Genomic DNA, 20,387 nt, shown 5'->3' on the forward strand with positions numbered 1-20,387 from the left:
ACGGAATAGCGGGCTCAAGTTAAAGGAAGCCAGATTCCGGCTGGACATCAGGAAAAACTTCCTGACTGTTAGAGCAGTACGGCAATGGAACCAGTTACCTAGGGAGGTTGTGGGCTCTCCCACACTAGAGGCCTTCAAGAGGCAGCTGGACAACCACCTGTCAGGGATGCTTTAGGGTGGATTCCTGCATTGAGCAGGGGGTTGGACTCGATGGCCTTGTAGGCCTCTTCCAACTCTGCGATTCTATGATTCTATGATCTCATATGAACACACTTACTGTGCGAGCTGACCCATTCATGTGTTGAGTTTGGATGCCAACAGTGCACCTGCCCAGGCCACCATTTCCTGGTACGCTCACTATACGCAGCTCACATAACAATTGTACTTATACATGGTGGAGCCTGCATGGAATGCTTGCACAGACAAAGCACTGAACCTGTGGCCACCCTCACTGCCGTTTTGGCTCAGACCATTGAGCATTCTGAAGCTTCCTTGAAGAAGGATGAGGGGATTCTAGGTCAACACAGAGAAGGCGTTTGCTGTTGGAATCTTTTCTCTTTTAGTGGCAAATTGTCCTTTCTCCTCTCAACCCTTTGGGTTAAATAGCTGCTTAAAAGAACAATACAATAAGCAGAGAAACAGCTGATGGAAAAAGCTCAACAGCAGCCTCTGCTTCCTTGTGGGATTGCCCCTTGATTCCTCCCAGCAGCCTCGGCTTTATCTCCCACAGAGCATTGAAATTTTCAACACTCAGAGATTAGGGTTACACAAGGCTGCTATTGACATGATGAATGTAACCATAGCCAGGTCTGAATGAGGTAATTACTGTTGTAGAAGCCCTGACACTGTTTTCCGACCGTAGTCTAGATCTGTAGATGTTAGTAGCTGAGATGATACTGTCGTTTTTCTCTCACGTTACTTCCTTTTCTTTCCTGCTTTTTATAATCAGCTGATTACTTTCCCTCTGGTTCAGATACTAGGTTCACTCTTCTATGCTTACTACATCCTTGTGAGACTCTGTATTCCTACGTACCGGAACTATAGTCGGGAGCACTTCAATATACGGGGGCTGGTCCTTTGCATTTTCAACTCCATTCTTCCAGGTGAGTACTTCTGGGTACCAACTTGTGCCCTCTTTAATCTGGATCTTCGGAAAGCAATATAATTACAATTGTCATAGCATCAACAGTTGGTAAAGCATGGTCTAGTAGATAGTGTGGTTCAGATCTCAGTTCATCAAACCACCCGGTTTTGTAGGCTTCTTGAATACCCATTCCCCCAACACCCCCATTCCCCCATAACACACACTGACCAAGTTCTCATGTATCGACCAACCATGGATTGATTGATTAATTAACTGACTTAGTAACCCATGGTTAATCAGGGCCATGCAGCAATGTGAGCTGCCGCCTGCTTCTGTTTTGCATCTGGTTTAGAAAGCAACCCAGGAACACCCTGTTCCTGGGTTGTTTGGCATGACCTATGAAACCGAAATTCTGGGTTGTTGAGGGGGGAACCATCCAGAGTTTTAACCCATGGTTTGTTGATGGGTTAAAATTCTGGATCATTTCCACCTCAGAAACCCAGAGTTCTGGGTTCAAACATCTCATCCCATTGTTTGACCCATGGGTTGTTGGGACTGCATGGAAGTGAGACTCCTGCCTACTCATCACTTCCAGGCAGGAGGCTCGCTCCCACATGGCCCAACAACCCATGGGATGCCATTCCGCAGTTGTCATCAGTGGGCCTTTGTAGCAATCTCCTTAATAATATTGGTGAATATTTTGCAGTAACCTCATGACTATTCTCAGGATATTCTCAGTCCTGCTTCACCTGTCACTATTCACCTGTCACCAATCCTGCTTCACCTGTCACTATTATTAGTCTTGATTTGGGAGTGCAAGTAGAGATTTTCACCTTCCAATCAGTGCAACAAGTGGTTGCAATGAACGGAATTGGGTTTATGCATTCTTCTTTTCTTTACTGTTTCCCAGGCGTTTTGATTCTACTCCTGATCTTTTTTTCATTCCTTCACTGCTGGCATAATGCTTTTGCTGAGATGCTGCGCTTTGCCGACAGAATGTTCTATAAGGTAATTGATGTGCAGCTGCTCTTTTGGGGAGGCGGTTGTTGTTGTTTTTTGCTGTTTTATAGCCAAAGAGTGGTGGAGGGACGCCAAGCAGCAGCCCTCTGATGCAAATGTTAAGTGAACATCTGTCACTCTGCCATATTAATGTTTGCTCCCCAGAGCGATGCTGTGCTTGCGTACTCTGAGGCACCAAGCGACTTCCGCTGGCTGTTGGCTGTTGCTTGCAAATGAGCTTCTAGGTGGGATTTAGAGTCGGTTAGGAAAATACATTGAGGTGTACTCTTGACGTAAACAGATGTCGATCTGAATGTTGCATTGCCAGAAATATTGGAGTAACAGGAGCGCCCTTGGCACTGTGAATATGGACTTTTGCATCCGTGCTCCTTGACATCCTCCCCCCTCTTTCCTCCCACTTGCAGGACTGGTGGAATTCTACCTCTTACTCAAATTATTACCGAACTTGGAATGTGATTGTGCATGACTGGCTCTATTACTATGCATACAGAGACTTCCTTTGGGTAAGTTACAATCTGTGAAAGACCTCTTTTAATTACTTTGACTGTAATTTGTTCAGAGGGTGGGAAGAAATCTTACAGTTGCCTTTCTCCAAGTCAGGAAGATACAGAGACACCTGTATTTACACAAATATCCAGGAAAGTAATATTAACAGGAAATTACTGCCAGTTACCACAAGCTGTACACACATTTTTTTTATTGGACCCCTTTTGATAGATTCACTCACCCCCCTCTTGTCTGTCTGTCACCACCAGTTCTTTGGGAAAAAATTCAAAGCCGTCGCCATGTTATCCGTCTTCACTCTTTCTGCTGCTGTGCACGAATATGTCCTGGCTATCTGCTTTGGTTACTTCTATCCAGTCATGTTCTGCCTCTTCATGTGTTTTGGAAGTAAGTAACAAATATACTTTCCAGTAGTTGTGCTCAGCAAGATATTGAGAACAAACCTTCATTGTGATAGCTGTTATCAATGCTTTTAACTACTAAAATTCAAGGTGTGCGGGTTCAAGGTTGCCTAGCATTCACACCCTCTGTCCTAGAAAGTCCCCAAAATCGAGGATGATCCTCCGTTTCTCAAAGCCAGTTCTTAGGTTGATAGAGGAGCTGCCTGGGTGGGACCCTACTTGGTCCCGAAGCAGGTGGCTGTTCATTTAATTCAGACTTCCCCAATTCCCAGCAGTCTTGACTATTGGCCATGTTGGATGGAGCTGATGGGAGTTGAAGTCCAAAACATCTAGAGGGCACCACGTTGGGGAAGGCTGCTCTAGAACACTATTGCATGGTGAGAGAGAACATCTCCACCAGCTTGACTCAGGAGCATTGTGAGAAGGTAAGAAGATGATGGCAATACAGAGAGAGGAGTGTATGGTCTGCCTCCCTCTTCCCATAACATCCTTCTGCCCTGTCTCAAAAGCTTTGTGGACAATTCCCCCCTACCCTGCATAATTTTTTTTTAAAAAAAACAGCTTGTGTCCTGGCCAGTGATGTGGGGTTGAAAACTTTCCAGTGCTTTATTTTCCATGGAAAAGTTCCTATTTCATAAGTTCGTTAGTAAAAATGAATGTGGGCCAACCCTGGCAGTTTCAGAGTTGCAATTAATGGGTTTTTTTCTGCTGATTATCCCTAACAAGTATACAAGAGAATACACATATGTCATTGAAAAACATACATGTCTCAGTGCAAAAATAGAACTAATAAGTACTGACAGTGATGAAACTGAGGGTCTCCCCAACAATCTTAGTGGAAGAGAGTTGAACTCTGTTGAAATAGATGAATGGTTGTCAATAATGGTTGTCTTCTCGATCCTCCCAGAGTGCAGGACACGGAATAACGGGCTCAAGTTAAAGAAAGCCAGATTCTAGCTGGACATCAGGAAAAACTTCCTGACTGTTAGAGCAGTATGACAATGGAATCAGTTACCTAGGGAGGTGGTGGGCTCTCCCACACTAGAGGCCTTCAAGAGGCAGCTGGACAACCATCTGTCAGGGATGCTTTAGGGTGGATTCCTGCATTGAGCAGGGGGTTGGACTCGATGGCCTTGTAGGCCCCTTCCAACTCTGCTATTCTATGATTCTATAACATGGATAGTTCTTTAGCTTGCTAAAATAAATTAGTGGGTCAAAAGTATTCCCTTCCATTTTTTCTTTCTTTCTTAAAGTTAAACTATATAATGGAAGAACATACTATTATCTTTCCATTTTTACAAGTATTCCAATAATGTGATGTTCCGGGATTGTTTTTTTTTAATGTGTGTTACTTTTTAAAAGATTTTTTTTCTAACTAAATACAAGAAAAAGACCTGCTGAATTAGATTTCTCTAGGGCAAGGACGGGCAACTTGTGGCCCTCCAAATGTTTTGGCCTATGGCTCCCATCCGTTCTAGGCAGCTTAGCCAACAGTGAAGGGTGATGGTGAGGGATGTTATAGACCAAAATGTCTGAAGGGTTGACCGTATCTGACCTCTAGGGCATCAGAACATTTTCCAACACAAAGTGATTTTTTTCTCCCTATGGAAAAGACCATAGGCAAATCAACTGAATTTGCATTGGAAAATTTTCTGAAATAATCTGAAAATTTCCCTGTGCAAATGACCCTATTAAGCTAATTTGCATTGGAACCCATATCACTGGTCCTGGCTCATGTTCCTTTTTAGATTAATGTACTAATTTAATATACCACAGGAATGGTATGTAGTCTAATAAAATATGGCAAATGCTGACGACACACACACACACACACACACAATGTGCCATTTTCTTATGGTCACACGGTGTATTTCTTATTTTGGAGCTCTTCGGGTGGCAGCCCAGTAGGGCACCTTTTCTCCTCTCTGGCACCGGCTTCATCAGTGTCTAAAGTGGTGGATGAACATGCCTCTCCAATCGCAGCCACTTTTCTTCCATAGGACCAGGTGGCTTGCACCGATTTCTCTTGAGAGAATTCAAAAGTGCTGCCATCCACTGAGCTAGATGAAAAGCTTGGCCTCTACTTCTGTGAGACCCATTCACTTCTATGGGGGAAGGTACGACCTGCCATACTTTGCTATCTGGGCAACAAAGAGAGGGTGCTGAATCATGTCTTAAACTGATGCATCTTGATTACATTTTTTTTTTCTTCTTCAGTGGTTTTCAACTTTATTCTCCATGACCGTCGGAAAGGTCCCATTTGGAATATAATCATGTGGACTTCCCTCTTCCTCGGCCAGGGTGTCATTCTTTGCCTCTATAGCCAGGAGTGGTATGCGCGTCAGAATTGCCCTTTGAAAAACGTGAGTAATATGCCTGCAATTCTAAGTAAGCTGAGCTGCTCTACGGATTTTGAAGCCTAAAAATTGAATGAACAATTTGAAAACACCTCAGATTTTAATTTTTTGCATTCCTGCGATGGCATTTGGAAACTTGAAATTCTTGCTTAGAATGCAATGTTTTGAGCAAACATTTTATTAGTGGATTTTTTATTTTATTTTGATGGAACAGTATTTATATGACAGCATTTGAGATGTCAGTGGCAGAGTAAAACTTGGGGGAACTTGAGTTTCAACACAAAATAGTGCCTTTCCTAAACCGATTCCGTTATTCAGAAATTTCAAATTTGGCAGTGTTTGAATGCAGAGAATGTATCATTTTAAACGTAATGAAAATGTCATTCTCTCTTTGAGTCACTAGTACAGAACTGCCACAGGTGAGGCTCTCCTAAGTGGATCAGCAAAAACACAGCAATGTCAGGAGGACTGGAAGGGACAGAGAATAAACATTCAAGGAATTGGTAGTTGAGGCTTACTAGGAAGTGGACTCCTCTGTGTTCTGCACATGTGTTCAGATGCCCTACTACCAGGCCTTTGGCACTGTTTATGTTTGGGCTGGTGACCTTATTATTCGAGGAGAAAAAGCAGCAAAGAAGCAAAATTCTGGCACCTGTAAACATTTATATAGAGAACTTACACTCATGTACTCAAACCCTTTACCCCACATTCTCAGACTCGTAGAAAATGTACTCCATATTCTGACTCAAAGGAAGGTGCGTGCTTTCTCCTATGTGTGTGTGCGCTCACACATACACACGTGTGCAGGGATGAGGGTATGTCCTCATGTCCTCATATGTGAATACTGTAAAAGTCTAAGCTGATACCTTCCCTCCTGGATAGATAAACGTCATTGGTTCTTGCAGAATGGAGGGGAGGCACCAGTTGAGGATGGGAGAGGAAATGTAAGGGCGCGAAAAGCCTCAAGGACATCTAGTGGTCCTCTGTGTTCCAAGACTAATCTCCCAGCTTCAAGTACCCTGAGTCCTGAAAAGTGTTCACTACGACCTGCCTTTTGATAAATAGTGCCAAAACAGCTCTTGCACACACATGTGCATGGGAGAAGATACGACTCCATAATCCTTCAGGGCTGGTTCCCTGTAGAAACCTGTTGAATTGCCTCACCTGCATACAAGTTATCCGCAGTTCTGCTTGGCATGGAGGAGCCACCAAGCTAAGGGTTAGAGCAGGGGTGGGCAAGTTTGGGAAGTGTACAGAGCAGCAAAAGGGTTAAAATTAGCTTGTTCTTTTTTAAAAAAAAAACAGCTTTCAAAAAGTGGGGAGTGTAGCTTCAAAATGGCTGCTCCAGGCATCGTTTTGTTGGTGATTTTGTTTTTGTTTTTTTCTATTTGTGGGGACACTGGGGTCTTCCACACTGGCCACATGTTGCCCACTCCTGGGCTCCAGTCTGTTCTGATCTCTTCCTGGAAGAGGCAAGTCTCTTGCTCTACTTCTGGCTCCCCGTGTAGGCTGCTACTAGCAGGAGCATAGCCCTACAGACTTGAGAGATTCATCTTAGGCTCTTCTATAGACCCTTTGGCTTTTACAACTGGTGCTAGTTGGTGTGTCTACTGGATGAAAACAATATCACTCAGGCAGCCGTGTGAGCCAGGGTGGTTTAGTGGATAATATCAGACACGTCGTCACAGCATTCCATGTTTCCTGTCTAACACTGCTGTTCCTCTTGTGTCTTGCAGCCCACTTTCCTTGATTATGTAAAGCCGCGCTCCTGGAGTTGCCACGCTAAGATCTGAAGTGCTCCGGGATTTGTCCTTGGGTCAAGCGCAGAAGGCCTTCTTTAAAACAAAAATAATAATAACTTGAACCAGTGATATAAATGACTTGCGCCTTTTTAAAAAGAAAACTGTAGTTTTGACAAATGTTGGCATTTTGTCACTCAAGGCAGTGCAGACTGCAGCAGGCTCGACAGGTGGTTCTCATTCTGTAAGGAGCACCAACCTGAGCCATTTCCATGCTGGTCATGAAACCTGCTGAAAGGTTGGTGTAGCAAATTCCTGTGAAGATTTTGGCTGTCGCAAACAGCGCTCTGTGTATTACTACTTTTCTCTCGTGCTCTCCTGAAAGGGCAGTATTATGTGGTCCGGGTTTAGTCTTGCCTGTCTGAGTATAACATTCCTTCAGAATGATCCTTCAATAACAGGACATTTGCACAGTATTTGTATGTATTCGTTTACTTCTTGCTTCAACATGATGTACAATGGAGCCAGGAGTCCAGCTACCTGACCTTCCCCCAAGCACGTGAAAAGGACTCGTGGGAGAGGCTGACGCTTTCTCTCATTTGCACTGGGCAATGGAAAATTTAAGGAATAGTGGGAGATACATTTAGAGTTTCTTATATTCCCTGACCCACAGCACAAGTGAGGGCTTGGCTGAAGAGATACGTGTTCCTAGGTGCCCTACTTGTTCGAGGGCCATTGTCACCTGCTGTTTGTATTTATGGACGCCTAGAGGGAGCAGTAGCCACAGGTTTTACATCCTTTTCCAAGGAAGTAGCCATAATGTATGCATACGGTTTTGACTGATCCATTCATAATGTTTTTGAGCCCACAGCAGACATTTGTAGAAATTTTGAATTGGCCTAGGTTAAATACAATCGGTCAACTTCTGACACTGAATATTGCTTTGAAGGATAATGTTACTGCCTTTATGAAGAGTGAATTGTGAAAGCTATGCCTAACTTTTTTGCTTTGATGTTTTCAAGCTTTATTCTTTCTCATTTTGAATAAAAACAATCCTAACTTCAATGGCTGAATGTACCTTTTAGGCCTTTCATCTGTGCATTTAGGGCTCATCTACACCAAGCAGGATATTCCACTATGAAAGTGCTGTATAAAAGGCAGGAGCCACACTACTGTTTTATAGCAGTATTGAAGTGCACTGCAGGATCTACACTACTACTTTATAGGGGTACTGAAGTGCACTGACAACTGGTGGGGCCCATGACACAACTATGCAGGATATAACACTATGAAAGTGGTATGAAAGCAGTATATGGTCTGTGTCAATGGGCCCCAACAGTTGTCAGTGCACTTCAATACCGCTATAAAGCAGTAGTATGGCTCCTGCATTTTATGTATCGCTTTCATACCACTTTCATAGTGGAATATCTGCTTGGTGTAGATGAGCCCTTCGTCTCTTAAAATATTGGTAATAAGTCTTGGCCTTTCCCTACAGTGTTCACTTGTCGTTCGGCATCTGATCCAGTAAAACAGGCAGCATTATATTAAGTACTATGGCAGGCCTGCTACACTGTGAGTAGCTTTCATTCTCTGTGCCAGGGATGGCCTGTAGTCTTGTGGGATACACCACAGATTCAGACAGTGGCCTGGGATCTGGAAGCTCGTTTGTGCGTTCATGGCACCATTTTCAATAATAAAAGTGGGTGCTGCCCGTTGCTGAAGACTGCAGCCCTTCCATTAATAGAGCTTGTGTGTTCAGGTTTCCCTGCGATCCTCTTCTCTCTGGTTTAGGGCCAAACCAAATGTGACGTTATTCCCACAACTAGTAATTGCATGATGTTTATAAAGTAAGCGGTAGTCAGGGAGTCCCTGTTCCAGATCAGGCCTGTGATGATCTTTACACTTTGTCACGCTGTGGTCCCGATCTGGATCACTGCTATTTGCAACGTGATGTGTTCTACCTTGGTGATGACTCAAAAGGGCTATCAGCTATGTGTGGGCCTGATCCAGCCCATGCCCTGCCATTCGGTCATCCCTCCACTTTATCCTATTAGTATATGTTCAGTATTACATTTTTATAAACAGCTAGGGAGTGCTGTCCTGTGTTGCACATCCAACGTTAGGTGTGGGTATTCCTCATTCACAGTTACTGCAGTGATCTGGAGTAGTGAATGTGATTTGTATTGAAGCCCATTAGAAGAGACCATGCCATTGTGACTTGCAGTATCACGATATTCATGGTTGGTAGCTGTGGCCTATAGAACTGATTGAGTCTGCTGTTGACTGTTCCTTGGCCATGCAGGCCTCAATGAAGCCTGGCTGAGTAGCCAGCCTACAGCCTTTAATATAGAATCATAGAATATATTTCATGCTTATACTGCAGGAAAGAAGTGGTGTATGTTCGTTTTAATCACTAGAGTTATATGATCCAAGTGCAGAGCAACAAGCTGCGAGTTCGAGAAAGAAGCAGTTTAGGAACAATGAAAGCATTCCAAAACAACTTCGTTATCTTGTGGTTTTAATTTTTGTGAACCGCCCAGAGAGCTTCGGCTATTGGGCGGTATAAAAATGTAATAAATAAATAAATAAATAAATAAATAAATAAATAAATAAATAAAATCTTAAAGGCCTCTCCCCACCCCCACCCCGCCCGTCCCTCACCAAATTTCAAACCTCTCTGATCACTTCTGTATTTGTTAGAAGATGCCAATCTGAAATAAAGTTTAATAACGCAAACATTGTTTAACAAAGATTCACTGACCATGATTCTAAAGGCTGTTCACCTGTAGTTGCAGTTTCTGTGTCAAGGAGGTGAAATTTAACTAGTAGCACCTAGTCACTGTGATGGGAATAATAGGATTCTTTTCCTGGAACACTACAAACTGCATATGTGCAGCTTTGTAGAACTGAAAAGTCTGCTTTGTGCTTGTGTGTGTTAGTCATTTATGGAGGTACAGTATTTGTGTTTATAAGATGGTCTCTGATCCATCCAAAGAATTTTCATACATCCTGTCCTTTTCTGCTGCTTGTTTAAACAAAGCCACTTGAACCTCTAACTTTAGAATAAAATTTAATAACTTATCAAATAAATCCCGTTTTCTCTGTGGAATACTTGTACTATTTTTAAGGGGAGAAAAAAAGGGAACATTAACATACTAATTTTAATCAGCACCATGTCTTGGCTTTGAATTTCTGAATGTAAGCTGTTAAGGGGCAGGGCAACTGTAATATCTGAATAAAAATATACCTTTTGTACTAGAGATCTGTATAGCTCCATCGGCTGCAAGGCATTCTGTTAGCTTGAGTAGCGGTTGATAAGGCTGCTGGAATTTTCCACAAACCAGGAGGATATAACTTCCCTTTTGCTCAGAAAAACTTGCAGAGATGCCAATGAAAAGAGGAAATGAAGCTGCACTTGACATTGGAACAGCATCAGGTGTCTTGCAGCTTCTGTAATATACTACAAGATAGAGAAGATTGTGGAAAAGTTGATGATTTTGGGTAATGTAATTCTGTAAACTGGTTTTAAAATGTACTGAACTGTCTGTTGTGACTTGTTCTGTCATGTGCAAAGGTTTATATAATCTATACTGTACTACAGAAATTGAAATATATTTTGCTATCTATGAAACGTGTTGACCTGTCTTCATTCTTGCATTTGATTTTTGCAAATTGGCTAGAAGCATTATGTTTACCAAACACTCTTTTGCCCAGGGTAGAGTTTATGCCATTTTTGGTATGTGTGTTACCTTTACTGATCTGCTCACAAGCGAGTCTTGGTACTTCTGTTCATTGTGCCCTCTCATCCAGCCAGCCATGCTTTCTTCCAAAATATTCCATTACCCCTCAGTTTTCTGAATTTTCCTCTCCCAAGTATTGCGTGCCCACTGAGCATGTTCAGTCCCCATTAGGCTGTGGGTTTTGGCACTTGGACTATATATATTTGGGGATATTATATATAATCTTTTGCAGAGAAGGATCGAAAGCTTGTGGGAAATGTCTTGTTTCCGATGTTGGGCTGTAGGTCTGCAGCAATGATCTCATATCTGTTGAGACACTACAGGTGCCAATTTGAGCGCAAATGCAAATTAAGCCCAAGCTTGTAAGGATTTGATGTACATCTTTGGCCACTGTTGACAAGCCTGAAACTGTGGTTGAAACTTATTTACTGGCCTTTTCCCCGTCACCAAAGACGCCTGTAGAAAGGACACTCCACTCCTTGGTCATGAGACAAGCCCTGGCTTCCTACAAGGACAGAACAGAGCAGTTCTGCCAGTTGCCTTGCCTTTTTGTGTGCTACAGGGGCCCAAAGAAGGCTCACCCTGTCTCTACGCAGAGGTTAGCTTCCTGGGTGGTACAGACAATCCAGCTTGTGTATGAAGTAGCAGTCTTAGACCTCCCGGGTAGGATAGCAGTGATTCAATAAGGGCGATGACCACGTCAGTGGCATTCAGCCGTGGAATACTTCTTTGTGACCTTTGTAGAGCAGCGACCTCGGCTTCCTCCTCTACATCCATAAGGCACTATTGTCTGGTTGTTCGAGCAAGGCGGGATTGCTCCTTCGGCAGAACAGTCCTCCTGGAGGTTTTAAGATAGACACCGACCCACCAGCTGGTTAGTAAGCTTGTTATTCGCCCATAAGTGTGATGCACAGAGACCATGAAGAAGAAAGTCAGGTCGCTCACCTGTAACTGGAGTTCTTCGAGTGGTCATCTGTGCAATCACACAATCCACCCACTGTCCCCGCTTCGGTGTCTTTAATATTAGTTGATACAGAGTGTTTCTTTCTTGCCTCGGTTACTAAGGAGCCACAATGCCGGTCTCTTTCCACAACTGAGGGAATGGGCAGGAACCCTTGGAGCATGCACAGTGGGGCAGGGTTCCCACCAAAACTTGCTCAGCTGTATTCGTTTCCCAATTCGATGCTCCGCGCAGGCAGTGGTGGCACTAAGAAAAAAAATTCAGGGGGGGGGGGCACAGCAGCGGTAAAGTATATTTCTAGGTGGGCAGGCTGTGCCCCACATGTTAAGGTCTCTGAAGAAAAATAACGCTATATCTCACACTATAACTGCCATCCTAACCATATATTCTGAAATAAAACATATTGATTTAGGTGGTTTTTTAAAAAAACATATAGCATGCATTAGCTAAATTCAAATTGCAGTATGGAAAAAGGCTTTCAAACAAGGTAGTCAGTACATAAGCATTTCCTTGACATACAGGTTAAACAGACAGAACACTTTCTTTAGAAAACAGTTACTTTTCAACCAGTGCAGGTAGAACCAGGAAGGTAGACTCTTAGTGTAAGAAAAGTAAGAGCAAACTGTGGGCCCTGTACACCTAGGAAACCCCATGTATGTTGTTGTGTGCTTCTATAATGCTTATTTTCTTTGATATGTTCTTGATGAGCATCACAATTGCACTAAAACTGATCCTCCTTTGGATTTCTGCCTTTGTTTGTAACTCTCCCATGCCATCACACAGGCTTTGTGGATTGCACTTCAGTTATGCAGATTCAATCCTGAATCATTAGCAGTAGCTTTTTTCCAGTTGTTGTAGCCTTTATGAGTAAATGGATTTTCAGCAGTACAGGGGTCTTTTCCACAGAAATGGTGACAAACAAAGCAAAACACAGCATTTTGTACTACACTGTATTCTAATCAAGAATACCATTTGTACCATGCTGGGTTGAAATGTCTCCACGATGATTGGCCATATTTTGTTGATGGATAACTTTTTAGCGCTGGCTGAATTGGACTTTCTTCTTGAGACTGTGCAATGTCACTTGGACCAGGTAACTTTTTTTTTTTTTTTTTTACAAAGGTAGGCATTAACTCAACCCCTAAACAAGCATCTGGCAACTCTGAAACACTTTTGTCTTCAGAATTATCTATTTCAGAACAATCAGACTCACTACTACTGCCAGATAATTCCTCCTCCCAGTCAAGTACTGGTTCAATTAGTCTTTCCAAGGAACCCTATGTTTGTGTGACATCAGACCTACGCCTGAGTTTTGCTTGGCTTGTGAAGTAGTAGTCTAAAGATCCAAAAGACAATGTTTTTGAAGATGATGCTCCTGATGAAGCCGGGTGCTTATCATTACAATCCATTGCCTTTGTAACATGTAATAAAAGAAATAAGAGGCATTGAATATGGTGGGATTAATTGACGGAATTCTCACAATTTACTCTTGCACTTATAGCATAGATTTGTATAAAAAGGCAGTATGATACTGGCAGTTTTATTCTCAATTCCCTTTTTTATAATGCCTAACATGGAGTTTGCCTTCTTTACAGCAGCCACACGCTGGGTTGACATTTTCATCGAGCTGTCCACCACAACCCCAAGATCTCTTCCTTGTTCAATCACCGCCAGCTCAGATCCCATTAGGTTATATTTGAAATTAGGGTTTTTTGCCCCAACGTGCATCACCTTACAATTACTTACATTGAACCGCATCTGCCATTTGGATGCCCACTCTCCCAGCTTGGAGAGATCCCTTTGGAGCTCTTCACAACCCCTTTACATTTTAACCTTAAATAATTTGGTGTAATCAGCAAACTTGGCCACTTGACTGGTCACTCCTAATTCCAGTTCGTTTATGAACAAGTTGAAAAGAATTGGTCCCAATACCGATCCCTGTGGGACCCCACTGTTTACTTCCCTCCATCGGGAGAACTGACAATTTATTCCTACTCTCTGCTTTCTGTTCTCTAACCAGTTACTGATCCATAAAAGGACCTCTCCTCTTATTTCATGACTGCTAAGTTTGTTCAGGAGTCTTTGGTGGGGGACTTTATCAAAAGCCTTTTAGAAGTCCATGTAAACAATGTCCACTGGATCACTCCTGTCTACACGTTTGTTGATACTGTCAAAGAATTCTAGAAGATTCGTGAGACAGTACTTGCCTTTGCAGAAGCCGTCTTGATTCTTCAGCAGGACCTGCCCTTCTATATGCTTACTAATTTCGTCTTTAATAATGCTTTCAACCAATTTACCTGGAACAGATGTCAAGCTAATTGGTCTGTAATTTCCCAGATCCTCCTCTGGATCCCTTTTTGAAAATTGGTGTTACATTGGCCATCTTCCAACAGAAAACCCCCAGGTCTTGACAAGAAAATTGTCTTTCCTAGGTTTCTCTCATGAAAAAGTACACAAGCACCCCTGACTTCTTGACGCTCTGCCCCAACCTTTTCTGGAACCATGAAGACGGTAAAACCAGATGAAGGAATCCAAGTTCTGCTTTGGACCTTCGCCCACACACTGACTCGTAGCCATTTGCTACGAATTTGTCCAGGTTTTTGATGGCAAATCCGGGAGGGGGAGGGGAAATCTGGATTCCCCCCCCCAAGAGCAGCTCTAATGGGAATTAACAAAAATGCTTATAACTCCGTCATTTTTTAAGATAAAGACATGAAACTTGGCACAATGGTAGCTCTTAGGAAGGGCTTTAGTCAAACCAAATTTTAAACAGATCCGTTCATCCATGATTTTTTAGGAATTTTTTAAAAATTGAGGTTTTAAAATTATTATTTTTAAAATCGTCTTTTTTAAAGATAAAGAGATGAAACTTTGTACCATGATAGGATTTAGGTAGAGCTTTAGCCACACCAAATTTGAAACAGATCCGTTCATCCATTGATTTTTTAGGATTTTTAGACAGTTGTTTTTTTTGTTATGTTCTTCATAGTTTTAATTTTTGTGAACCGCCCAGAGAGCTTCAGCTATTGGGCGGTATAAAAATGTAATAAATGAATGAATAAATAAATAAATAAATAAGCCATATCCCCGTATTACAGATTAGAGGAGTTTCTGATAGGCTTGCATTATTAACACTGCAGCTCAGATGTGGGGCTAGGGCTCAATAGATTTCAAGTCCCCTTAGAAAACTCCCCATAGGTTTCAGCAAAGGTCACTCACTACGAAAATCACCCCTTCAGCCTCCTTCTCTCCCAACCTACATACGGAAATGTTGCACCTTTGAATGCTTTGAACACATTTTTTAAAAAAATATATTAAATAAGCCCCAAGTTACTATCTTTTGTTTGGAGGGGGGATTAACAGGTCTCCCTCCAAAGAGAGGTCCGCCTGGCGCCTACACTGTACTCCTTTCATCGCCAGCTGATAGGGTGACCATATGACCCGGATTTGTCCGGATATGGCCGGATTTTTGCTGCAAACCGGCAGATCCGGGAGGGGGAGGGGAAATCAGGATTTTTTACAAAGAGCAGCTCTAATGGGAATTAACAAAAATGCTTATAACTCCGTCATTTTTTAAGATAAAGACATGAAACTTGGCACAATGGTAGCTCTTAGGAAGGGCTTTAGTCATACCAAATTTGAAACAGATCTGTTCATCCACTGATTTTTTAGGAATTTTTTAAAAATTAAGGTTTTAAAATTATTATTTTTTAAATCGTCATTTTTAAAGATAAAGAGATGAAACTTTGCACCATGAAAGGACTTAGGTAGAGCTTTAGCCACACCAAATTTGAAACAGATCTGTTCATCCACTGATTTTTTAGGAATTTTTTTAAAATTAAGGTTTTAAAATTATTATTTTTTAAATCGTCATTTTTAAAGATAAAGAGATGAAACTTTGCACCATGAAAGGACTTAGGTAGAGCTTTAGCCACACCAAATTTGAAACATCTGTTCATCCACTGATTTTTTAGGAATTTTTTAAAAATTAAGGTTTTAAAATTATTATTTTTTAAATCATCATTTTTAAAGATAAAGAGATGAAACTTTGCACCATGAAAGGACTTAGGTAGAGCTTTAGCCACACCAAATTTGAAACAGATCCGTTCATCCATTGATTTTTTTAGGAATTTTTTAAAAATTGAGGTTTTAAAATTATTATTTTTTAAATCGTCATTTTTAAAGATAAAGAGATGAAACTTTGCACCATGAAAGGACGTAGGTAGAGCTTTAGCCACACCAAATTTGAAACAGATCCGTTCATCCATTGATTTTTTAGGATTTTTTTAAAAATTGAGATTTTAAAATTATTATTTTTAAAATCGTCATTTTTAAAGATAAAGCAATGAAACTTTGTACCATGATAGGATTTAGGTAGAGCTTTAGCCACACCAAATTTGAAAGAGATCCGTTCATCCATTGATTTTTTAGGATTTTTTTTAAATGAGGTTTTAAAATTATTATTTTTTAAACTGTCGTTTTTAAAGATAAAGAGCTGAAAGTTGGCACCATGATAGCTTTTAGGTAGAGCTTTAGCCATACCAAATTTGAAACAGATCTGGGGCCAGTAGCAAACCCTGTTAACAACAACAGCAGCTTGCAATGAGTGAAGATACAGTCAGAAAAAATATTTGAGGGAAGGGGAGAATGTAACACTTTTTATACTGTTGTTTTTATACTGTTTTTATGGTTTTTAAATTTTTGTATACTTTTAATGTTTACTATTTTTAATTGTTGTAAACCGCCCAGAGAGCTTCGGCTGTGGGGCGGTATATAAATGTAATAAAATAAAATAAATAAATAAATAAATAAATAAATAAATAAAATAACACAAAGAGAATATCAAAAGCTTCAAAGTACAGCAAAACCTACAAAAGTAGGAGTGAGTGAAGTTAATTTCAGATACATTGAATCTCTCACTTGTTCTTTATTTCAGTGATTTTAACATTAAGATGTTATGAAGAAGAGATTTGTCTTAAATGTGTGCTGTAAAATCAGACATGTAAAATCAGACTATGTTCGGGTGGGCACGCCCCCTTGGTGCTGAACACGCCCCCTTGGGGGCGACCATGTTGTCCTTTTTGTTTTCCAAAATATGGTCACCCTACCAGCTGAAGACCTTTTTATTCTCTCAGTATTTTAACACTTAATTTTAACTTAAATTTAAATTTTACTGTTCTAACTCTGTATTTTAATCTTATATCAATTTCTGCTGCGTGGTTTTATCCTGGTGGTGCTTTTTATCCTGTATTTTGTATTTGTGTTTTTAACCTGTTGGTTGTTTTATTATGGTTTTAATTCTTGTGAACCGCCCAGAAAGCTTCGGCTATTGGGCAGTATAAAAATGTAATAAATAAAATAAATAAACAGCTACGTGAATATCTTCAGCATTTCCTCTGATTTTATGGGTGGCTTTTGCCCCAAGTACACTTTCAAAAGCCTACTCCGGAATCTGCCCATCCAAACGGTGAGATCCACCGCTTTGCAACCAGCTGGTGTCTTCCAGACGTTTTGAACTACGACTCCCATAATCCTACACCACGGGCTAGTGAGCGCTCGCTCGCTGTTTCTTATGGAAATACGACGGAAGGGCCCCAAGTACCGTTGTTAAGGCGACTAAATGAGTGCCTTGTAGAAAGACAATTCCTAGGTGCAGTTAGGCGCCCTGTAGCACAATTACAAGAGGCGTGCGGCGTTCCCATAGCAACAGCTGCCGCTAGGAAGCACGGAGATGTAGGTAAACAAAGTAACCCCACGTTTTCTCCCTCTAAAATGTAGGCTGGATGTTCAACGAGGTCTGCGCTGAAGGCTTCCCTTCGTACAGTAGTGCTACTGCGGACGGAGTCGTTATAATTTCCCTTTAGGGTTAGGTTTCTAGTCCTCATAGAGGAGTGTTTTGGAGTCATTGCTCATTGGCGCTGGAGGGTTTAGTAATGTGTTCCTTGTGGAGATATATTCCTTGGGGATAGAGAGGAAAATGTGTGCTAAAGTAGAGATTCCTGGCAATTCACAATTTTTTTTCTTTCTTAAAAAGAACAATTGGGTAAGTATAGGGTGACCATATGGAAAGGAGGACAGGGCTCCTGTATCTTTAACAGTTGCATAGAAAAGGGAATTTCAGCAGGGTGTCATTTGTATATATGGAAAACCTGATGAAATTCCCTCTTCATCACCACAGTTAAAGGTGCAGGAGCTATACTAGAGTGACCAGATTTAAAAGAGGGCAGGGCACCTGCAGCTTTAACTGTTGTGATGAAGAGGGAATTTCACCAGGTTCTCCATATATACAAATGACAGCTGCTGAAATTCCCCTTTCAATACAACTGTTAAAGTTACAGGAGCCCTGTGGTCACCCTACTTTAGGGTTAGGTTCCTAGTACTCATAGAGGAGTGGTTTGGATAGTGATTGCTCATTGGTGCTGGAGGGTTTAGTAATGTGTTCTTTGTGGAGATATATTCCTTGGGGATAGAGAGGAAAATGTGTGCTAAGGTAGAGATTCCTGGCAATTCACAAATATTTTTTTTCTTTCTTAAAAAGAACAATTGGGTAAGTATAGGGTGACCATATGGAAAGGAGGACAGGGCTCCTGTATCTTTAACAGTTGCATAGAAAAGGGAATTTCAGCAGGTGTCATTTGTATATATGGGGAACCTGGGGAAATTTCCTCTTCATCACAACAGTTAAAGCTGCAGGAGCTATACTAGAGTGACCAGATTTAAAAGAGGGCAGGGCAGTTTGAGAAGGTTCCATTGATAAGTACTCTTTGAGTCTGATTCTGTTGCCAACTGTGAATCCACCTAATAGTTGTTCCATCCAGCCCACTTTTAGCTAGTTTGTTAATCAGAATATCATGGGGCACTTTGTTGAAAGCTTTGCTGAAGTCAAGATATATGACGTCCACAACATTCCCACAGTCCACAGGTTATCCTATCAAAAAATGAGATCAAATTAGTCTGACAGGATTAGTCTGTCCATGCCCACAGGCTTACAATCTAAAAAAACATGACACAAAAGGAAAGGGGACGGGGAGGGAGGAAGGGGAAACAAATTCAGTTACTACATTCTTAGTTGCAAAATTAAGATTATGGACTCTGAAACATACTCCACAGACTAAGTAGGTCAGGATGAAGCACACAGAGGATTACTCACTTGCCTCCATATCCCAAAAGGAATTTGGGGACACTTGAAACAGGTCAAACAGTTTTTCGGGAGGGGAGTTAGAGGGAAGAGTAGGCATCAATGGAAGCCTAAGATTGTCTGTTGAGGTTTGCAGGTGCTTGGACATCTAGTTATATATATCCCTTCTTGGCAGGTTGCTGCTGAAAATATATGTGAGTCAATGAGCAAACTACCCAAGATCAACATTTCAGCATGTCTGCTAACAAGGAACTGGTTCCAGTGCTGCCATCTACTTCAAAACAAGAGATCAAAAAAACAAAAGATACATCTATAGTACCTGTCAGCAAGGATAATAAAGGTAAATCTTACATAGGATTGTTTGATGTTGTAAAGCTGCTTTGGTTTAGTTCAAACACATTTGTGGCACAAAGAAATATGCAGGTGTTGCCACCAGAATACACAAAAAGAAAAAAAATCCCTCAATAAGAAATCATGGCACAAGTGGCATAGGTTAAGAGCTGCCCAAATCCAGTGGTTAGGTCTGAATCCCTTCATCATTGCCCTGCTACATCATTCTTTCACCTTTTCTCCCCCATACTTAGGCATCTTTCAACGCCCTCTTCTACAAGGCACTTCATATATGGTTGCTTTTTGTTTAAAGAAGAACCTTCCCAATAATTAATTTTTTTAGGGTGACCATATGGGAAGGAGAACAGGGCTCCTGTTTCTTTAACAGTTGCATAGAAAAGGGAATTTCAGCAGGTGTCATTTGTATGCATGCAGCACCTGGTGAAATTCCCTCTTCATCACAACAGTTTAAGTGACCAGATACAAAAGAGGGCAGGGCTCTTTTGTATCTGGTCACTTTGGTTTTCGAGGCCTAGCTTTGTATCATTGGGCTTACCTATTGGTTTGTACTAAGTTTTGGTCTTTCTCTGCTCACTCAGAACTGCCATCATGGTCTGTTCTGGAAGCCTTATGGTTAGAACCCCTTCCCAAATGGATAGCACTCAGTTCTCACCATATCAGAATAAGCAACCCCACCCCACCCCTCTTACAATTTTGGCTGCTAGAGAGACGTGGCGTGTAATATCACATCAATTACAGTTTGATCCATTCTCTCATGCAAAATTGACTATATGGGGAAACCCAGATTTAAGAATTGGAAAGAAAACATTTTTGTGGAGGACATGGACAGATGATTTTTTACTCTGGATCAATTAATAGGCGCAGACGACATTTTTTTGCCCTTTTCAGACTTGTGTGTTAAATATAATTTACCTTCTACGGCCCAGTGGCAATACTTGCAACTACACCTGCTGGAATCTAGGTTTGGTCCAGCTGCTTTTACAACTTTGGAGCCACCAGCACTGTTAGAAACACTGTAACTTAGGGTGACCCTATGGAAAGGAGGACAGGGCTCCTGTATCTTTAACAGTTGCATGGAAAAGGAAATTTCAG

General features: G+C 41.5%; 2 protein-coding genes across 2 annotated transcripts in view; both read left to right on the plus strand.

The window, feature by feature from the left end:
• The window catches only part of SOAT1 (sterol O-acyltransferase 1), a 55,439-nt gene extending 44,703 nt beyond the window's left edge, over positions 1–10,736 (plus strand). Inside the window, exons 11-16 of the mRNA XM_063134184.1 lie at positions 974–1,103; positions 1,995–2,092; positions 2,509–2,607; positions 2,860–2,995; positions 5,227–5,372; positions 7,103–10,736. Coding sequence (XP_062990254.1) covers positions 974–1,103; positions 1,995–2,092; positions 2,509–2,607; positions 2,860–2,995; positions 5,227–5,372; positions 7,103–7,159 — 666 coding nt within the window. The 3' untranslated portion in view covers positions 7,160–10,736. The remainder of the gene's footprint in view (positions 1–973; positions 1,104–1,994; positions 2,093–2,508; positions 2,608–2,859; positions 2,996–5,226; positions 5,373–7,102) is intronic.
• Positions 10,737–19,178: 8,442 nt separating this feature from the next.
• AXDND1 (axonemal dynein light chain domain containing 1) overlaps positions 19,179–20,387 on the plus strand; it is a 66,119-nt gene continuing 64,910 nt past the window's right edge. Inside the window, exon 1 of the mRNA XM_063134197.1 lies at positions 19,179–19,284. Within this exon, the coding sequence (XP_062990267.1) occupies positions 19,179–19,284 (106 nt within the window). The remainder of the gene's footprint in view (positions 19,285–20,387) is intronic.

Source organism: Elgaria multicarinata, chromosome 1, assembly GCF_023053635.1.
Source record: "Elgaria multicarinata webbii isolate HBS135686 ecotype San Diego chromosome 1, rElgMul1.1.pri, whole genome shotgun sequence".
NCBI lineage: Eukaryota > Metazoa > Chordata > Lepidosauria > Squamata > Anguidae > Elgaria > Elgaria multicarinata.